General features: G+C 49.0%; 1 protein-coding gene across 2 annotated transcripts in view; it reads right to left on the bottom strand.

Moving 5' to 3' along the window:
• EXD3 (exonuclease 3'-5' domain containing 3) overlaps positions 1-20,586 on the bottom strand; it is a gene marked incomplete at its 3' end in the record, with an annotated part of 212,792 nt that overhangs the window by 155,658 nt on the left and 36,548 nt on the right. For both annotated transcript variants that reach the window (XM_082295346.1, XM_082295347.1), the window contains one exon: positions 13,433-13,544. In XM_082295346.1, coding sequence (XP_082151472.1) covers positions 13,433-13,469 — 37 coding nt within the window. In that variant the 5' untranslated portion in view covers positions 13,470-13,544. The remainder of the gene's footprint in view (positions 1-13,432; positions 13,545-20,586) is intronic.

Here is a 20,586-nt window from a genome sequence, read left to right as displayed (position 1 = left end):
AAGAATGAATTTAAAAATCTGAATGAACTCTCCAAAACCACTCCTCCTAATGCACCTCCTCTTATGTTTTCATACAGCCAAAAGAAAAATGTTAAACAGAAAAGGAAACTTCCTTTCAATCACCTTCTGTGTTTTACAGTTCCTAAAGAGCTCATTTCCAAATGTTAGATTTCATGCTCAGTATCCCATCGCACTTCATATTTCAGGTCACAAAAAAACTCCTTCAGCTGTGAAAGGCTCTACCTCATCCAGCTGAACTGAGGCACTGCATTTATAAAATATTTGAAGTAGCAAGCTGATTACTGGTCGAGCCAAGAGCATGATAGTGTTCCCATTATCCACTAACCTCTGGGAAACACCAGCCAAATTAAAAATGCCACATTTACAATTCACAAGATAATATTTTCTCTCATCTCTGGTTGTTCTGAAATGTTGAACTCTCCAAACACTGGCTGTTCTCAGCTACTGCTCCTCCTTTGGAAAAAGAAAAGGCTCTTTTTTTACCAAAACAGAAGAAATGCCAGATCCCTTCTCCCCAGTAAATTAGCAAATTACACTCAAATTCAGTCCATGTGTGTGTGCATATCTGCACACTCTCCTCTTGGCCTGACTCCCAAAGAAATTTATACACACACAGGAAAAAAAAAGAGAATGCAACGCAGTGTGTAACCAAATACACTGTAAATCTGAGCTGTAATTAATGCAGGGAACAAGCTGGAATGATACAGGAAATGAGAGCAGTTAGGAGAGCAGTGTTTCACTTCAGATACAACCAATAATTCAACTTGTTAAGAGCTTTCTAAACCTCAGTCAGCAAACCCAGCCCTTTCCTACTGACTGTTCCTACCTTACCTCCCTGCCTCTGAAACCCGAGCTGATATAGCTGGAGGAAAACACCTCTGCAGTCAGTTTTATCCAGGTCAGCGGTGCCAGCGTGGCACTGAGCAGCCACAGGTACCCAGGGAACAAACACACCCAGAGCTGGGTTATTCCCACAAAGCACACCTGGAGCACAGCATCCACTCCGGGCTCCTCAGCACAGGAGGGACATGGACCTGCTGGAGAGAGTCCAGAGGCTCCAGGGAGAGCTCAGAGCCCCTTCCAGTGCCTGGAGGAGCTCCAGGAGAGCTGGAGAGGGACTTTGGACAAGGGCCTGGAGGGACAGAACAAGGGGGAATGGCTTCCCACTGCCAGAGGACAGGGATTGAACAAGGAGAGAAATCTGCTGGTGTCTGCATAGGGCTGTTCCCTGCCTTACCTGGCTTCTGGGAATCTAAGGATGAGACACAGCCAGAGGCTAAACATAACAAAATAACCCACAAGCATTTGCTCCCGGAGCCAGACATAAACAGGAGAGCAAAGCCCTCATGCCCTTGTCTCATCCCACCAGAGGGAGGACACCGCAGTCCATGCTGGACCTTGAGCTATTGCAGCCAGTTACTCTCCAGCTGAGTCAGAGGATGGAAATGTGAAGTCCTACATCCTGAAGAGATATCCAGCTATTAGCAAGGGGCATTCAATGAGCAAAATAAAAACAAGGGTGCAAAACAGCAAAACAAACCCCAGTGTGGAAAGTCAGAGAACACAAGCTCTCCCTGCTGCAGCTGTGACAGCTGAGGAGGGCCACGAGATGTGTCCCAGGCAGCTGAGCCCATCCAGTTCCTAGACTGAGCTCAAGAGAAAGTGCTCAGTCTGACACTGACCCTTCACAGCTCTGAAATGGGACTGCAGACTTTAAAACAGCTGGAAAAGCCTCACCAAATCAAGGTTAGAGAATGTTGGTGAAGACCAAAAAAAGACACCTCTGCACCTACTCCACAAGACACAAAAGACCTCAAGGTCTTGCACTGACAGTTTCTCCCAACAGCATGTTCCTGTTTTAAACATTTCACATTAACGTATCTCCTTTGAACATTTTTCATTCTGAAAATTAATGAGCTCTGCCCTGAACCTGGTACCAAAATTGCAGGAGACGGTAAATCAAATGTCTTCCAATTCTCAAGATCTGTGGTTACATTTGAAAACCATATAAACCACAAGGCTTATATTTTTGAGTTAGAAAAGTGCCTTTGAGGAAAGCCATAAACTACTTTCTGTTCATTCTCTCCATTTCCTTTGTGCATCCATCACTCAAACCCTGCTGTGATTACAACAAAAGCGGTGCCTGGGGGCTGGTGAGGTAAGCACTGGGTTTGCTGGTGAGGTTTGCAGTGTTGTCCTTGCAAAATTCTGCTGCATTATTCACCAGTGCAGCTGAAACGCCCTGGCAAGAGAACCCCACGTTCTGACTGAGCCTCCTTGTGTCTCTCGCCTGAGGAAAGGGAGACATCCAACCCCAGAGGAGGAATTTCCCAAGGAAAAAAAACCCTGACACTTTCTCTTTGTGCCAAAAGCCATTAAATGCCCTGTGGCCCAAAACCTGGAAGAATTACAGTCAGCAAAAGAAAAGATACTGAAAGAAGGAAAAAAGCAACCCCAAAGAAGGCAACAAAAGTGAGTGAAATGCAGGGCCACAGCCCCCAAACTGTCACAGCAGAAAGTCATGGACAGGAAAGGTCAAGAACAAAATGTTAATTACAGAATCACAAATTCATGGAACCACAGAATATCCTGAGCTGGAAGGGACCCACAAAGATCCCAGACATCACTGGGAACTGCAGAACCGTTTATGCTTTGTTCATAGGCCAGATGGAAAAGTCAGCCCGGAGTGATCCCCCCAGCCCAGTTCTCTGCCTGTACCGAGAACAGGGACAAAGCTTTATTCCAATCACACTGAGATGGTTGTTTCACTCAGCAGGAAATATTTTGCTTCACTCCAGGGAGGAGGCCAGTATCTTGAGGCTTATCTTTTTGTGGTTCTTTACCATGTTCCAGACAGACTTGGTTTAACAGAAACTTCTAATTCAGTGATGCACCTTGCAAGGTACAGGCCAGCGATCCTCCACGAGTCTCTGGTTTGGATCTACTCTGTCAATGTGACAAGATGCAATTCTGTATCATAGAATTGGTCCTCCTGAATGTGGACCTGTGTTCTCCAATATCCCTGCATTAGCTTATCACCAAGCACACAATCACAGAATGGCTGGGGCTGCATCCTGCTCTGCAGGCAATACTCATTTCATGTTTCTCATTTGCTTCTTCTAGGCAAAAGCCAGAATTCCTCACGTGCCATTAGCTGAGCCCACACTTTCCTGCGATCATTCTGGGAAGCCATACCTTGCTCTGTGCTGCTGACTACACTGTTATTGGAAAGCCAGAATTAGGAGCTCAAACAGAAATATGGTGGAGAATGAGGTGCACAGGCAGAACATGGAGAAACTGCCGTGCTGGGGAGGGAAAAGGGAAATGAAGGGAAATTAAGTGCATTGAAAGCAAGACAAGTTTTTCTAGAAAAGAAGCCAGCCTTTCTCAATGGCAACAAAAGTCACTCTCTAATCAAGGGCAAGTGAGACCCTTTCCATTCTGAGAAATTTGAGTTATGAAAACATAATAGGAACCCTCAGCATTTGGCTGATACATGCTCAATTTCTAAGTGAGTCAGAAGTTCACATTCTTCTCCTGCAGCCTCCCAACTGAAAACAATCCCCGCACTTCAAGCACAAGAATAATAAAGCACACATATGCTTCTTATAAAACAATCCTTACAAATAACCACGGCTTTTGTTTTCATAATGGCTAAAATTCATCATTTCCCCCCCAAAAGCACAGATCAAACAAAATGCACTCTCATTAAAAGAGAAGGCTTGCTTGGCTGAGCACAGCATTGACCTCGTATTTTCTTAGTGCTTTTTGTCAATGGAGAGACAGGAGAGCTCTGTGGGGCAGGGCAGGCTCAGCACAGCCCCACCCCAGTACTCCAAACAGGGGCCTTCCTCCCCCTCTCCCTACATCAGCCCTAGAACATCCACATTCCTCTCCCACCCAGAGTGTACAGACACCTGAGCAACAACAACATCACAGAGTCCCAGACTGGTTTGGGTGGGAAGGGACCTGAAAGCCCATCCAGTGCCACCCCTGCCATGGGCAGGGACACCTTCAAAAACTCAGCCAGGCTATCCTTACTTCCTTTATCCACCAGCTCCCTGCACTTTTTCAGTGATGAAGAGCATTAGGTTTTGTTCCCATGAACCATCTCGGTGTTGAGGGAAGGGTGAGCAGCGAGTCACCACGTTCCCAGAAGGAGGACAATAATCAGTGCCCTGGAATGAGCCATTCCTCACTCCCACTGTCTTGCCAACCTCCTCAGGCCAGGAACAGGAGGATCTGTCACAGCCAGGGTGCAAGTTAATGTCCTTACACTGAGTTAATGGCACTTTCATAGAAATGGGAATTCAGTTTAAAAACACCTAAAACAGCACTCCAGAAAACGAACTATTTCTTCTTTCAAACTCATCAATCCTGCAAAGGGGAAGAAAACTGGTACTGTCCAGAATAAAGGGGAAACTTCTTAATTATGTAAGAGACCGAGACTGCCAGGAACAGCAGCAGCCCCAGAGGACTCAAGTGCAGGACGGGAAAGAAGCATCAGATCCAGAGTACAATCACAGAGCTAAAAAGATATCTATTTTTTTGCTTCCAGACATCTCTGGAAATCCCCAAGTTCTAAACCTAACAACCTTTAACTGTGTCCTAAGTAGTTTTATATGAAAAAACCCACCTGGTAATTCTAAAAAGTTGTAGTAGATATTTTGAAGCCATCCAACTTTCTTTTGAGAACAGTAACAACAGTTTGATTCTTGTATAAAAGACATTCCCACCTTCTCTTCTGCCAGCTCCTTACTTGAGCGCATTTCAGCAGCATCACAGATGCTGAATGGGGGAGGGCCTGTCCCTTTCCAAGGTCAGTGTGTGGGGCGGTCATGGGGCTGATCTCCACCAGTGCAGAGCAGCCAGCCAGGCCCTGGACAGAGCCAAAAGGGCTGGGCAGTGGAGGAGCCACCAGCCTTGCAAGTGTTCAAAAAAGGTGCAGATGTGGCACTTGGGGACATGGTGAGAAGTTCACTCGGGTAAACAAAGTGGAGGAGACCCATCTGTCCAGGCTGAATCCAGCTCTCCAGAGGCAGAGGGAAATTGCTGCTTCGCTTATGTTGAATAAAACAATGGCTAAACCCCTAAGTTAGAAGAATTTCTCCTTCCTCTGACTGACTACATCTCAGAGCAGTAGATTAAAATGCCATCTCTGCTAGAATCCCAGACTGGTTTGTTGGAAGGGCCCTTGAAGATCATCTCATTCCAACTCCCCTGCCATGGGCAGGGACACCTTCCACTAGAGCAGCACTGATACTCAGCATTATCAGAACCTTCCAACAATCTGCTCTTCATGCATATTTCTGCTGCTGCTTTTGAAAATCCCACCCTGAGGTGCCAGGAACAGTTCCAATCATTCCCAAATCCTAAATCTGTTCCCTCCACACACAAAGCTCTCCAGGTCACCCTTAAGTGATTGCAGAACAGCCAAATGCTTTTCCCAAAGCCGGCTGGCTCAAGCCACTCATCTCCAGGACACGCTGCAAACATCACACACAGGCTCAGGGAAAACCTTGCCTAGTCCCTCACACCACGCTCCCACTGACGACAGAGCTGCCTCGGAGCCTTTCCAGTGTTCCCAGCACCAAATCCATGGCCAAACAAAAGAGCTCACTGCTACTTAGCACAAAAGTAGCGATGGCTGTTTGCTTCCAAAATTTATAGCTGCACCTCCTAGACAAAATAAAAAAATTTTTGAGAGGTCCTGCACATTACAGTCATAGCTCTGGGGAGGTTAAGTGGAAAAGCCAGGATACCTGTCAGCTCAGCACCAGTGTGTTTGAAGGGATTTGGTGGTTTCCATGGTGATGGGGAGGGTAAGGGGCTGCCTGGTTCCAGCTCTGACTGACGCACATCTCAAACAATCGCTCTCTTCCTGTTCGTATGGCACAAGAAAAACAGGATGCTGAGAGGTGTTTATCTGAGAGAACGAGATAAGCAAGCGCACTGCGAGTTCTCAAAGTATAGGAGTTCACCAACAAGATGTTATAGATTTTCTGTGGAAAAAAAATCCCAGTGCTGCCGTGCTGAACGTGATTAAATTATGCATGGAAAGGTCCTTTCCCTTGGAACCCGCTGCGATATGAGCCCTGAATACCAATGGAAAGTCTCTTTAGAGTGTGATACCGAGTTACAGTGCTGAATGAAAGCACAGAACCAGCTCAGTGTGTGATATCTGCCACTCCAAGCCCTGCCCAGGGCCCACTGGGGGGGTGGGCTACAGAGAGTGGGGGGCTGCCACAGCCTGGGGCTGCACAGAGAGCTCAGGCTGCTCTAAAGGGCTCTGTGCCCGTGAGCACCAGGTCACAGGCGCTTCTCAGGCCTCCCACCCAACCTGAGGCACTGTGCAGCATTTTAAATGTCCCTCAGTGCCTGAGAGGGAATCTGCCTGCTCCTTATCCCAACTTCATCAATGACAGAACCTACAAACCACACAGTCATTAATTACCTGCTCTCTAATTACCACGAGCTGGTACAGCCCAGAAGCACTCTGGGGTTTAGAGCTGAAAATCTCATGTTCAAAAAGCCCAGCAGCATTGTCCGGGGTGGCTTTGGAGCAGGGGATGGCACCTTCGCACCCCTGTCATCTGTGGGCACAGGCAGTATCCCCGCCCAAGTGCTGGGCAAAGCCATGGCATGAAACCAGGGCCTGGCTGGACATACTGGAGCTGATCCATGGTCACAGTGGCTTTAATGCATCTCTCCTGTTCATCTCCAGAATCACAGAATTTCCTGAGCTGGAAGTGACTCACAAGGACCATGCAGTCCAACACCAGAATTCCAGCTGCACCGATCCCATCTTCCTGTGGCTACCAAAACTATCCCATCACAGCCAGGAACTGTCCCAGCTCAGTTCTCTAAGAACAGGCCTGGTTCCCCTTGCCCTGTAACAAACAACAGATGAGCTTTGCCACCGGTGTCATCCACACTGGGGGACCCAGGGCAGGACAGATCTGTATGAGAAAGTGGATTTCTACTTTATGTAAATTTTGTTTTCCCAGCCATTGCACATATTTAAGACAGTATCAAAGGAACAAAATGGGAACCCAATCATTGTCTCTGGCTTGGCTGGCTTACAGATCAACTCCCAGCCTTTAATTCTAGGAAGTGAGTGACTGCGGAGCCTCCTGACAGCCAAGGGCCCCCCTTTTTCCATCGGACTCCCTGTTTGTCTTGGAAGTAGCCAGGTTAAGGCTGTCCCATTCAGCCTGCAGCGGAATGCGGGGCAGATGGAAAGAGGGAAAGACAGACAGAGAGACACTGCAAAGACTGAGAGACAAAGCCTGGTGGCGGGATGAAAGAGCATGGAACGAAGGCAGGGCCCAGCCAAGCCAAACAAAGTTTTCCTTGAGTGATTACATCTGCTGGAGAGTCCCCAGATTGCACCCTCCTTGCTGAGAAATTCTTTTAATTGTGTCTAGGACATTTTAAAAATCCCAAGAAAAGCTCCTCTGTAATCATGAGAGCTCTGAACTGTGCGAACTTTTGTCATGCTGAATCGCCGATAGCTCGCTGCAAACTTCTGCCACCAAAGCAGGGCTTTGCTGAGAGAGAGCCCTGGGGAGGGAGAACTGGTAATAAATCTCCATTTCTTTTTTCCCAAGGAAAGTCAAACAATTTAGACAAGTTCTTCTCCCTCCCAGTATCTGTATAGCTCAGTGCAAAGTGCATCCAGCAGAAAAGGAAAAGAGATCCGTTCTCAGATTAGCCAAAATTAAGTAAGGTTAAATGAACGATGTGCAGAGCCAAAGCCTCCAGCTCTGTGAAATGGGCACCTCCCTGAGCCCCTGGAGCAGAGCCATCAGCACTGCCAAGGATGTCAATGCACAGGTGGATGTCAGCATCATCCAGATTTGTTTTTTAAACAGTATGACTTACAGGAACTTTAAAACAGTATCTGTAATTTTAGAACAGAATTTATCCTTACGAAAGGCAGCCTTTCCAGGCATAAGCACCTCCTCTGCTCCCAGACTCTGCGCTTCAGAAAGCATGGCACAGCCAGGATCGTGCCATGGGGAAACACCAGCTCAGTGTTTGTTGAACAACACCTCAGCAAGGCTGAAGGAAACTTCAATGGAGAGAAACACCAGATGTTGCTGAGGGAAGGGGGATAGTCAGAGCAGGTGGCAGCTCAGAGACACAGAGCCTGATCAGGGCCCGTGAGCAAAGGGACCAGTGTCTCTCTAGCCTCCAGGTACAGGCAATAAACAGTCTGAGGGCCAAGGAGCACCATTTGAGAACATCCACTGCAATAATCCCAGTCCTCAAAACTATGGAGGGTCCCCTGAAAACCTCTGGTTTACTGGGAAGGAGGCTGGGATTTTATTTTATGCTTATTTGCCTCTTGTTTTTGTCCTGGTAGATAATGTTCATTTCCAGTAACTGTTGACCAAAGTGGAAAAGAAGGATTTAATAAAAAAGTGCAAGAGTCCATCACGAGTAATGGCAACTCGTGTGCTCTTATAGAACAATAACACACCAACATAAAATAAATCAGTGCCTTTTAATTTAACAATGTAAATTACCCTCCCACCTGCTGTGACTCTCCATAAGGAGAAAAAGCTGGTGGCATATTTACCAAGCTGTCTATTCCAGTTCCATTCTGCACTGGCCTCCTGCCCTGGGGTTAGACTGTAGGACTCTGTCATCTCTTGCACTCGTATGACCTAAGAAAGGGAATGTGGCCTTTTTCCCACAAGCCCAGAGTGAGAACATCATAAAAGCTGAACTTTAGCCCCCTTTTTGGGCAGGCAGCACAATAGCAAGGAGGATGCTGTTACTCCCCAGAGGCTCTGCCGCTGAAAAACATCACCAAGCTCAAGTAAAAGGTCAGTAGTTAGGATTGCATCTCTTGTTTTCTTCAGTTTTCCTCCTCCGTCAAAGGCAGTTCAACATTCTTTGCACACACCCCTCCCTCCTTCTGAGAAATGCAGGAAGGAAGTGCTTGCAAAATAGTATAATTTAAAAGAAGGCACAATCACACAGAGCAAACCCTGCTGCAGCCTCCGAGCAGGACGTTTCCACTGCTCCCAGCTCCCACTGCCACACAAACCAGTCCCTGCTGCAGCAGGGCCGTCCCTCCCTCCTGGAGACACATGGGGAGGGTTGTGCTCCCAAACACCTGGGCTGGAGAGCTGTGGCTACGTGCTGCAGGCAGCCCTGCTCCCCAGAGCACAGCCCACATCTGCCCAGGCAGCCAGGGCTGTGCAGCAGGACAAGGACACAGGGACCCTGCAGCCTCCCAGGGTACTGAGTGGTACCAGGCACCCAGTGGCAGCACCGTGGTCCTGGGCTGCAGGACAGTGTCACCTCCTGTCTCTCTCCTAACGAGGGCTTGTTCGATTTCACAGGATGTTCTTCCACCAAGGCTTGTTACCTGAGCCTTGCTAGGGCTTGGGAAGGTGTTTGGGACAGTTGAATTTAACTTGACCCTTTTCTTCACTAGATTTATGTGAAAGAACCAGAGTGGGTGGAAGCAGCTGTTATACTCCATGCCTTTTTGCAAAGAGGAATGTAGAGACCAGCAGGCGATTCCTGGAAAATTCCTTCATTATCCCTCAGTTTCTGCTGTATGACCACATCTCCAATCTAAACATCATTCTTCCCAGGCACATGGTGTTTCTGTATCCCTGGGCAAACAGCACTTACTATCACAACCCCATTTCTTTGTCTTTTCCAAGACTTTGGCAGTCCCAAGGACTTCTCTTGAGCCATGAACTGTGATAGCCACGTGTCAGGACAGGCTGGCAGTCCCTGCCTGCTCTCCCTTCCTTGAGTCCTCCCAGCCCAGTGTCCTGACACCAACACCTTGGTGCCCGCAGCCTCTCCCAGCGCCCCCAGCAGATCCGGTCCTGTTCCAGTGTCCCACGTTCCTCTCATTGCTCGTGGGTTCATCTCCAGCTGCCATTCTTGGACTTAATGGGACACTGCCAACTAATCACAGTCCTGTCTCTTCTTTAACCTGTTGCTGTCACAGTGCATAATTAGATTAATGAAGTAACGACGAGATCAGCGCATGGAGGACCTGAGCAGAATCACACCCGTGACCACTCGAGTGGTGTCTCCTTCCAAAGAGGATGCCCAGGACAAGCAAACACAATTAATTATTTTCTAGAAGGAAATTTAAAAATGTTGCACACTGCTAACGTGAGCACTGCCCCGTGTACAGTCACACAGCTTCTCAAAGGGGAACAGTAACACTCTCCCAGACAGGGAAATGAGAGTGCCAAATGCCACCAACAGCCTGGGGACTGGGGGCTGCAGCAGGACCTGAAACCAGGTTGCTGAGCTTTGCTTTTTTCTTTTAAAATTGACAACTTCAACATCTACATCCAGCACTGAGCATGGGGAAACCTGCTGTTGTCTAGCTCTAGGCCAGATGGGTAAATTTTTGGGGTTAATGTTTTCATAACCATGCAGCCAGGACTGCTGTTTACTATCCATCCCATCCCCAGTAACTTCTTACCTTCTTTACTTTTTTCAATTGCTGTTGCTCATGTGCATTTCTGATAGATTTAAAAATAATTGTTAGCACTGCAGAAATGTGTTCAGCTTTTAAATGAGGGTTCCATAATCCTGTTTCTGTAAAGACCTTAAATAAAAAATTAGTTCTGAACTGTAGAGTGTTGTAAAGGCATTAAAGGAGCTTACTGCGCACCCCATGCCTGCTGCAAGCCCAGACAAAGGGCAATAAAAATGTGAAACAGAGGAGAAGGAATGAAAGAACCCCAGAAAGGCACATCTGGCTGGGAAGAGGAGGTGCTCCTGCAGGTAGTCAGCACAGAGCCTGACCACTCTTTCAGTGAAAAAAAAATTTTCTAGTATCTAATCTGAACCTCCCGTGTTGCAACTAAGGCCGTTTCCTTTCATCCTGTCGCCTGGGACATGGCAAAAGAGACCAAACCACCACCTCACTACAACCTCCCTTCAGGCAGTTGTAAGGAGGAATTCCCAGCTCAAGGTTTGTGAGGATACTAAAATCATACTGAAAAATATAAACCCAAATAGTTGGTTTAAGGAATGGTTAAAAACAGGTTACAGGGCAGATAGATCTGAAAATATGACCTAAATATTGTAATGCAGCATTTAAACAAAAGCAGTGATACAGGGAAAAAGATCCCAGTTCAGTTCTGAGCCTCTTCTTGGAGAGAATCCTGTTCAGCAAAGGTGATCCAGTCAAAGGTGAGGCCTCCACCCTACTTGGTTCCTCCTTCTTTAAGGCCTCACAGGTGGCTTTGCCTCAGCACTGCCTGAAGAGCTGAGAGAAAGCTCGGCCTCCATCCAGCACCCACAGTGACCCACACATCCCCCGGGTGCTCTGCACCCCAGAGCATCCCCAGCACCTGCCAGCACAGCAGCTCCTCTGCAAACATCAGCCCTTTTCCTCCTTCCCTCCCTTCTTCATTTGTTAAGATGCTTCTTCAAAAGGAGAGCTTTGATTATTAAGATACTTAATGATAAAGGGAAGGGCAGCAAATGTGCAGTGCCTGCTGCCAGGCCCAGCCCCAGAGAGGCTGGCCAGTGCTGGGCTCCCAGGCTCTGCTCCCAGGCTCTGCTCCCGGTGTTTATCCCAGGCGGGTGTTTTTCCCTGGCGCTGCTGAGATTGTTTGGCCGGGCTGGGTGATGGATGGTGCAGAGGGCTGTGTCTGGAAATGCGCTCCTGAACCGACAGGAAGCTGAGGGGGCCTTTGCCAGCACTTCCTTCCTGCATACAAGGGGAGGACAGAATGGGAAAAGCCTTGGCTGTCTCTTACCCTGAGAAAAGTGCTCCCCTTCCAGCTGGATTACAGTAACAATATTTTAATCTTTCACAAGATTATAATATCCTTCCTCTCTAAGTATAGCTCCAGTGGCAGCTCAGAGAATGAAATGAACCAACAATGTAAAACTCAATAGGTGGTGCTGGAAGCTGAACAAATGGAGGATCAGGCTGGAAGATCCCTATCTTCAGCCAGGATATACATCACCAGGGATCACACCTGTCTAACCCAGGACTTGACTCCAAGAGCAACCAGGACTAAGCACTTCAACAGGAGGTGTAAAATGTACATGAGTGGTACATTGAAAACGTGTCCCTCTGGACAGCTTCATTCCTGTGCCTGTTTGAGAGAGCGGATCTAAACTCAAACCACAACATTTATTACACCTACAAAAAATAAGGCTGCAATGAGCAATCTATGGATATTCTGACCACACATTTCTCATGAGCACCCACGATGCGTTATAGAGACTTGAATGTCTTTTTCCCAAAACCCAGCCTCTAGGTCCTTCTGTGGACAATTCATGAATCTCCATGACATCCTGATGTGTCATCATCACCTGTTCACAGTAATAAAAGTATGTGCTGAGTATTAGAGAATAGATATTTCATGCTACCACAGAAATTTTTCTAAAATTTTCCATTTTTGAGCTCCAGATTCAAACCCATGGACAATGACAAGGGCTTTAATGTAGGCAGGTGTTCAGAACCCCAGATTGCTCTGCCCCAGCCCTGTGGCCTGGGACAGCCAGAGCAGGGCACACAGGTAGTGGCTCTGAGGACCCTGGCCCAGCGAGGGGAGATCCCAGCAATCCCCTCATTTGTCCGGGCAAGTTTGCCCAAGCGAGTCTGAAAAAGGGAGGAAGAAATTCTCAGGACTCTTGACAACAAAAGAAAACTCCCCAAACCTGTGAGCAGACAGCTCTCCTAACAGCCTCTATTTCTGACAAAGGCCTCAGACAAAAAGACCTCACCCATGAACAAAGAGTGGGGAACAATGGGAACTGTCAAAAAATAGCCCTCACGTCAGAGCTAAGAATGCCCCTTGACACTTCCAAAAAAGCCCAGGCTGAGCAGAGCTGGGAGGCCACAGGCACAGCCCCTGGCATCCGCCTCTCCCCGCACACACTGCCAGCAGCACTCGGTGAGGCTGAATTCCAACAGCCAAAGATGGGGATGGAAGAAGAGAGGAAATTTATGGCAGGTCTGAGCTACAAGTAACAAATTCCTGTCCATTCAATCTCTCCAGCAGGGACCCTGACACTCAGATTGGATGGGACATACCTGACAGTGGTGTGTGCACATCTTCCCTTACTGCAAAGGGTAACCACTTACCAAAGCAATTCATGACAAAACGAAGTTATGGCAAAAAGCAGAATGAGTTGTGTAACACAGGAATAAAACCCCTGTGTTCTTCTGAACTGGTGAGAACGTATAAAAAAATTGCTAGAAAAATTTTTAACCTGGATTAGAATTCTAAGAATCCTGATATCCAGATGTGGGCAGGAAACCTCAAAGATCCAATAATCTTCATGGCATGCAATTTAGCATTGATTCACACATTTTGCTTTATTTGTGACCCAGCATTCTCCCCCAATAGCAGTAAGAAAATAAATGAAAAGCAAATCATGCTGAATGAAAACTCACCCGTGGGCTGATCGCTTGAGTAACTGTCCTGATTCATCTTCCCAAAGGTCGCACCAGGTCAGGATGCTGAGGCTGGAGCTCTAACTCACAGATGTAGCCCAAGCTCTTCCTTCTGCAAAGAAAATGTAGAGTTACTGTCAAACTGCAGCAACTTCACCCTGTGTGAGAAAGGGAGTATCTTGTGTGTGGTCTATTGTCCTCGAATTTATCAGGAGAGTGGAGAACCTACATGCATGTACAGCCTGGTGTAGGAGCCATAGGACACATGCCTGAAGATCAGAGAATGCAATGGGAAACTGAATCAAATCAACAAGAAACACTGGAAAGTGGCATCTGAGACCCCATGGAAAGTGAAACAACATGTTAAAGCACAGCTGGGTTCCTGGAATAGGCTGAGTTTCGGACTTGCACAAACAGGAGTCCCTAATGCTGTTCACTTGAGTAGCCAAACAAAACTGCACAGGGTGAAGAGTTGGACTCGATGATCCTGAGGTCCTTTCCAGCTCAGCAGATTCTATGGTTCTGTGATTCTACGCAAACCCCAGACCTACCTAACCCTAAACTGGACAAACAGGCCATGTGAAAGCATGTTTTTGCCACAGCTACACAGCTCCTCCTCTTTGTTTGCTTGCCCTTCCACTCCTCATCACATCTTGACTGTGGTAGAGTTGGGAACAGAACCCATGTCTCCCAAATCCCAGTCCAGTGCCTTAACCACCACATCCTTCCTGCTGAATCACTCCAGGATTGTTTATCAGGAAGGAAATTCCCCCTCGAGAGCACTCACTCTGAGTGTGCTGGTGGAACACAAATGCTTAGAAAAACACAAACAGAGAGGCAATAACAACAAGTGATTAAAGCCCCTGTACTGGCTGGAGGCACAGCAGCACCTTGGGATTGTTGTGGAGCAGTGGAAGTGAGGCACCACGGAGCAGGACATGACACAGAACGAGCAGTGCATCCAGATGGCCTCCCAAGAACAGCCTCCTGCTCTCCACAGATGATCCGTGACTCTGGAAGTCTCTCCCCACGTTTAGCACGAGGTGTACATCGCTCAGGGCCATTCAAAAGCTTTGGATTCTCAGCAGGCACTGGGAAGGTCACCTTTGGTAGCAAAGCTACCAAGTGCCAGCAGCTGTGGATGTGATCCAGAGGGTCAGAATTAACCTCACCATGTTGTGCAAGAAAAGGGCTCTCACTTTCTTTAAGGTCTTTAGCCCCAAAATAAAAAAAAAGCAGGGTGTGTGTGAGGGGAAGATACCAAAAATGGAACAGATGTGTTTAAACATAGTTTACCCTGCTGGTCTCCTAGAAAACAAAAAGGGCTGTAATTGATACATGATCTGTCGAAAAACACAAACCCACTGAAATGGCAAATTCATGGTCCAGGACTCTGAAGAATTTGGCTCTGCTCAGCAGTTGGGCAAAGGGGAAGAATTTCCCTATTCACAAGCAGTGGCTTTCCAGGTTGTGTCCCACAAGACCTCACCACAGTAACCAACAAACACAGGCTGGGGCAGATGGCAGAGCTTGGACTGATCTCAGGACAGTCCTTTTAAATGTCATTGTATGGGAATTCCAGCAGGACCTGAGGGATGGATGGATGGATGGATGGATGGATGGATGGATGGATGGATGGATGGATGGATGGATGGAAGGATGGACAGACGGATGCACAGTGTCTGCCCTGCCTGCAGCTCACAGCTCTGCCCCTGCCAGGGGCAAAGCAACCCTCAGGTGGATGGGGACGGTGTGAACAGAGCTCCCATTCTGCCTCCTCAGAAACAGCTGAGGCCACAGCCACCACCAGACAGGGAACTGGGAGCCACTGGTTTCCTTCTGAGTGATTTCAGTACAAGCAGGGTCATTGCTGGGCTGGAGTGAACAAGGGGCTCCTGACCCACGCTGGGAAAAGCAGGAAGTCTCCCTCCTGACAGTCTGTTAACCCTCCATGGGATCAGCTCTGTGTTGGTATCTCAAGCTCTGCCTGAGCTGGTGCTTTCCTTAACGCCCAGAAATGTGAAGTGACTGTGTAAAAAATCTTATCTCTCCTCAGAAAATGTCCCCAAAACAAAAAAGGAGGTTTCTATTCCGCTTGGGTATGGAAAAGGCTTGAAAATGTGAAGTGAGAGTAACTTAAATCTTTAGAAACGAGAAAACAAACACTACAAAGCAGTGTTATTTGTAGGCCTCTCCATATGGGGATTTTGAAGCCTATTTCACATTTTTATAACCTGCCTTTTATTGCTTTGGTGTTACAGAACATACAGGCACACATAGCAAAGGACAATGGGTGTCTTTTCATTGACTTTTACAGACTTTGGATTCTGTACGCAAACCCAATTTAGCTTCAATTTAGCTCCCGTCAGCCACAAACCCAGCACTGCATTCTTCACAATGCCCCAGCTAAGCTACACCACTCAAAATGTGTCCTTAAATTCTGGCATCTCGGACTGCAGTGTGTCACAAATGACCTGCCTCCCGAGCCCTTTCACCAGCCACGTCTGAGGCACATGTTCTTTCAAAGTGGGCAGAAGTGATGAAGAAGCTGCAGCCTCTCTGCACCTCAGATTGAAATGCAAATAGCAGTTCCACCTATTTTTACAGACTTCCCTTTATCACATAAATCTTTAACTACTCAGAAATATAAACTTCACTTTGCTGTGATAAGGATATAGAAAAAAACCACTGACAAAGAGTAAAAAAGAAAATTCAAACCAGGCAGCATTCAGCCAGTGCCTGCCACAATGCCGGGCCTGTGCGAAGAGCCCCAGGCTTCCTCCCCTCCTCCAGGGCCCTGAACCCAGTGGGGCTCCACGAGCTCCCACTGGGACAGGGCTGCTCAGCACCACCAGGACCACTGGCAGAAGCCGAGGGACCAGGACACAACCCCTGCCTCCTGCGTTAATTCATTTGACTCAAGCTTATGCTAAGGAGATCACTTCACTTGAATGGAATTTTTATTAAATGATTATTGATTTTTGATCATTTATGGGAGTAATTTAGTAATTTTCCACCATTAGTGCCATAAAAAGATTCATTGGAAGTGCTGAAGGCTCAAAGCAGAACACTTGTGGCAGAAGCCAGCAGAGCCATTCTGCTCCAGAGAACACCCTCTGCCTCATTAGCTCGGACATTAAAACTGGAAAGCAGCTGACAAAACATCAACAGATGTCTGTCAAAGTCTGCTGGACTTTCAAGGCCATCCCCTCAGCATGGCGAAACCCACCGGCTTGACAGGAATGTATTTTTCATGGAAGTTCCTGTCCAAGTTCTTAACATCAATAAGCAAATTGTTGTGACCCCAAGGGCACAAATACAACCCGAACCCCTGGAGGAAGCCCTGGATACCGGAGAATGTATCTCCCTGCATGCCTGCCGAGTTTCACGACCCAGCTCTCCCTGCTCATTTCACTCTTCTTACCCATCAATCACTTGGAGAACGCACCCTGGACACAACCAGCACACCCGGAGTGACTCCGGGCAGCGCTGCCGGGGCCGTGCTGATGCTGGGGTGGCTCTGGCCGTGCCGCAGCCCCGGAGGCTCGGCAGGCTCGGGCTCAGGCGCTGTTCCCCGGTGCCCTCCCAGGTGCGCTCCCCAGTGCCACTCCCCGGTGCCACTCCCCGGTGCCGTTCCCCGGTGCCGTTCCCAGGTGCGCTCCCCGGTGCCGTTCCCAGGTGCGCTCCCAGGTGCGCTCCCCGGTGCCGTTCCCCGGTGGGCTCCCGGTGCCGTTTCCCGGTGCGCTCCCCGGTGCCGTTCCCCGGTGCCGTTCCCCGGTGCGCTCCCCGGTGCCGTTCCCAGGTGCGCTCCCAGGTGCGCTCCCCGGTGCCGTTCCCCGGTGCCGTTCCCCGGTGCGCTCCCCGGGGGGCTCCCAGGTGCGCTCCCCGGTGCCGTTCCCCGGTGCCGTTCCCCGGTGCGCTCCCCGGGGGGCTCCCAGGTGCGCTCCCCGGTGCCGTTCCCCGGTGCCGTTCCCCGGTGCGCTCCCCGGGGGGCTCCCAGGTGCGCTCCCCGGTGCCGTTCCCCGGTGGGCTCCCGGTGCCGTTCCCCGGTGCCGTTCCCCGGTGCCGTTCCCAGGTGCGCTCCCCGGTGCCGTTCCCCGGTGCGCTCCCCGGTGCCGTTCCCCGGTGCCGTTCCCAGGTGCGCTCCCCGGTGCCGTTCCCCGGTGCGCTCCCCGGTGCCGTTCCCCGGTGCGCGGAGCAGCCGCGGGGCTCTGGCACCCTCTGCTGACGAACCCGCGCGGGGCCGGGCTCCCTTTGCTACAGGAGCAGCCCGGAGCTGAACATGTCTTGTATGTGTTAGCTCAGGTATTTCTGTAAATCACACTGATCACAGCCGGCCCTTCCGCCCCTGCGTTTGCCCCGGAACCGCGCACAGCCCGCACAGAGACGTGCCCTACTCTCCTGTCTCCGGGGTCCCCGAAACCCTCCGGGTTACCTAAAACCCCTGGGATTTATCGTCCTTTCCACCTCCCAGCACTACCCAGCTCCCCGCAGGCAGTATCCATCCTCTCCCTTATTTCTGAAAGGATTGTAGCAGGGAGGGGACCCCTCAGCCACCTGAGGGAATCATCCCTGGAAGTCTCACCCTTCTGATGCAAGATTCCCTCAACACTCTTCATGCCACCCGTGTCACACAGGAGCCATGCCTGGCAGGGGGGCTCTGTGCCACCCCCTCCACAAGGCCAGCCTGGCACCGAGGAAGGGCAGGGAGGTGACCACACACACCTTGGTCACATGTCCAACATGTCCAACCCCCCGTGTGTCACACAGACACCCCAAGGTGCTGACTGCGACCAGTGACACCCAACCTGCTGACCCAAGGCACAGCGTCCTGACCCTGCTGTGCTGCACGGGAAGGTTCCCGGGGAATAATGAACACCAAGAACAGAAAACTCTGTGTAAAGGCAATGGTGAAACAGAAACCTGATAGTCTGGGATGTGTTAACTTCAGAGGTTGATTTTCAGCCTTGTTATTGTCTGCATTTTTCTGATTCTTGCTTCTTCTCTACTGGTGTGAAGGGAAGGCTGGGGGGACGTGACAGCACACCCTGGGTAAGGCACGGAGAGCTCACGGGCAGAACAGACACCTACACTGGCACTTTCCAATGCTATTTTAAACCCATGCAGGCTGTACTTAACCTACCAAAGGGTCTGCACTTCAAGAGAAAGAATCTCAAAGGATCATTTCACCTCCAAACCAGCACCTTAAAACACAAAGCCAAAAAAACAAGTAACAACTTTGGAAATAGGCAATGCAGGATTTCCACCAGAATCAAAGTGTAACAAAAATTCTCAGCAAACAGAAAAACAGGTCAGTTGAAGACACTTCACAAATTTCATTCCAATTTTTGGCCACTACTGAAAACCACTATAACATAGAAAAATTTGAAAAACTTTAAAGTGTCACGGGACTAAATAATCAGGGTGATTGTAATAGTGACACATAAATCCTTCTTACAAGGAGATCCAGCAGTTACTTTGAATGCTGACAACTCAGTCTCTCTTGAGCTCTCTCACATTAGAAGAGCTTACTTGGCTTGCTTTTTTCCCGTCCTAGAACAGCTTTGTGAGCACAACACCGCTGGGGACTCAATACAGGACTTCAGCACTTCCCCAAACAGAGCCAGGGCTGCGTCAGTGTGAGTCCTACAGGCACTCTGACTGCTCCCCAGCACTTGAATTCCAAGTTTAGGCAGTAGTGTTAAGCCAGTATTACCAACATCTGTCCAGTGCTCTCTGATGGAGTGTTTGAACGTCTCCTCCTGGATCACTGAGGAAGCTTTATTATCTCTCATTAAATATTCACTTTTTTTTTAAAGCATGAAGCATCCTCCAGAGTCTGACACTTCTAAAAGGCTTGGCTGGACAGGCTCTGGCAGCCGTGGCCGTGGCAGCTGCAGCCCCTGCTGTTGCCAGATGTTTGTCCTACCTTGCCCTGCCAGGACAGCACAGCTGGCTGGGTGCGTGCCCGCCCGCCCGAGGCCTCGGCTCGCAGTTCTGACCCATAAATGAGAACAGGGGGTGAAAGGATTTGTACAAAACCACTGGGCTCTGGGCTGGAGCTCTAACACACAGCAGGGCAGAATGTCTGAGTGCAGCTGCTGGGCAAGGGCAGAGCAGTGACACAGGGACCCGGGCTGAGCTCACCTCTGGCCAAGTCCCACACCTTGGAGGTTGTCCCCAGGGAGCACCCAGAGACACTCTGCAGCCACATCCCCACTGCACAGTTTTGGGGGTACAGCTGTGTTGGCCAAGTGCAGTAAATGCAATCACCTCCTGACTGACACACACTCCAGCAAATTCCCAGATGAAACAGAGAGAATTTCATGAATTGTGGCATTTACAGCAGAAGGGAGGGAGGAAGGTTTGTCTTTGATCAAAGTACCTTTTTTTCCCCCTTCTTCTTTCTATTTATTTGCAATAGTGTTGAAGCTTTCCTTCTCCCCAGGGTTTTGCTTGAATACCTCCAGATGTAGATGTAACACTAAACAAAAGGCCTGTACAGGATGAATGAGTAATTTTAGAAATCTGCTAATTTTTTTCCATCCTGATCCACTTCTCTCCCTGATCTCCCTTTCCATTCACTCACAGGAGCTGAAGCTCCACTGCGTGGTTTTCTCCTCGATCACTTTCACTCCGGACCATGGCTAACCATGAATCAAAGCAGAATAATCCAAGGATTTCCTCTCAAATCACCATTTCCTCTGTTTTCCCTGTTACTAGCAAATCCCTCAGATCGCCACTGTCTGCAGCTCCTCATCTTCCGCCCTGGCCGGGAGTTCCTCAGCAGCCGGAGCAGAGCCAGTGGCCCTGCAGCCTGCACAGGTCCCAGGCCACCCTCAGGGGCACGGGCAGCTCCTTTGCTTCTCCCAGAGACACTGCTATTACGCCTTGGAAACCTTGCCAGAATTCAGAAGTTCCACAAGCTATTGGCATTTTCATTTCCAGGTTCTTTTCATGTTTAACTCAGATTTCCTTCACAGTTTTTGCTCCCCAAGATCTGATACTCTGTGTCAACAACGAGCAGCTACTTGTTTTAGTAAGTTTTGTCTCTTATTTCATTTCTGTTTGACTTTTGCCCACATCATTGCCCGTGAGTCCTCCCCTGTCCTGCAGGGAGTATCCTCGTTGTTCATGGCAGCAAGGAGAGGAAC

Source organism: Coloeus monedula (assembly GCF_965178545.1).
Source record: "Coloeus monedula genome assembly, chromosome: 21".
Lineage (NCBI taxonomy): Eukaryota > Metazoa > Chordata > Aves > Passeriformes > Corvidae > Coloeus > Coloeus monedula.
Note: the sequence above shows the minus strand (reverse complement) of the source record. Positions and strands in the feature narration are given on the sequence as shown.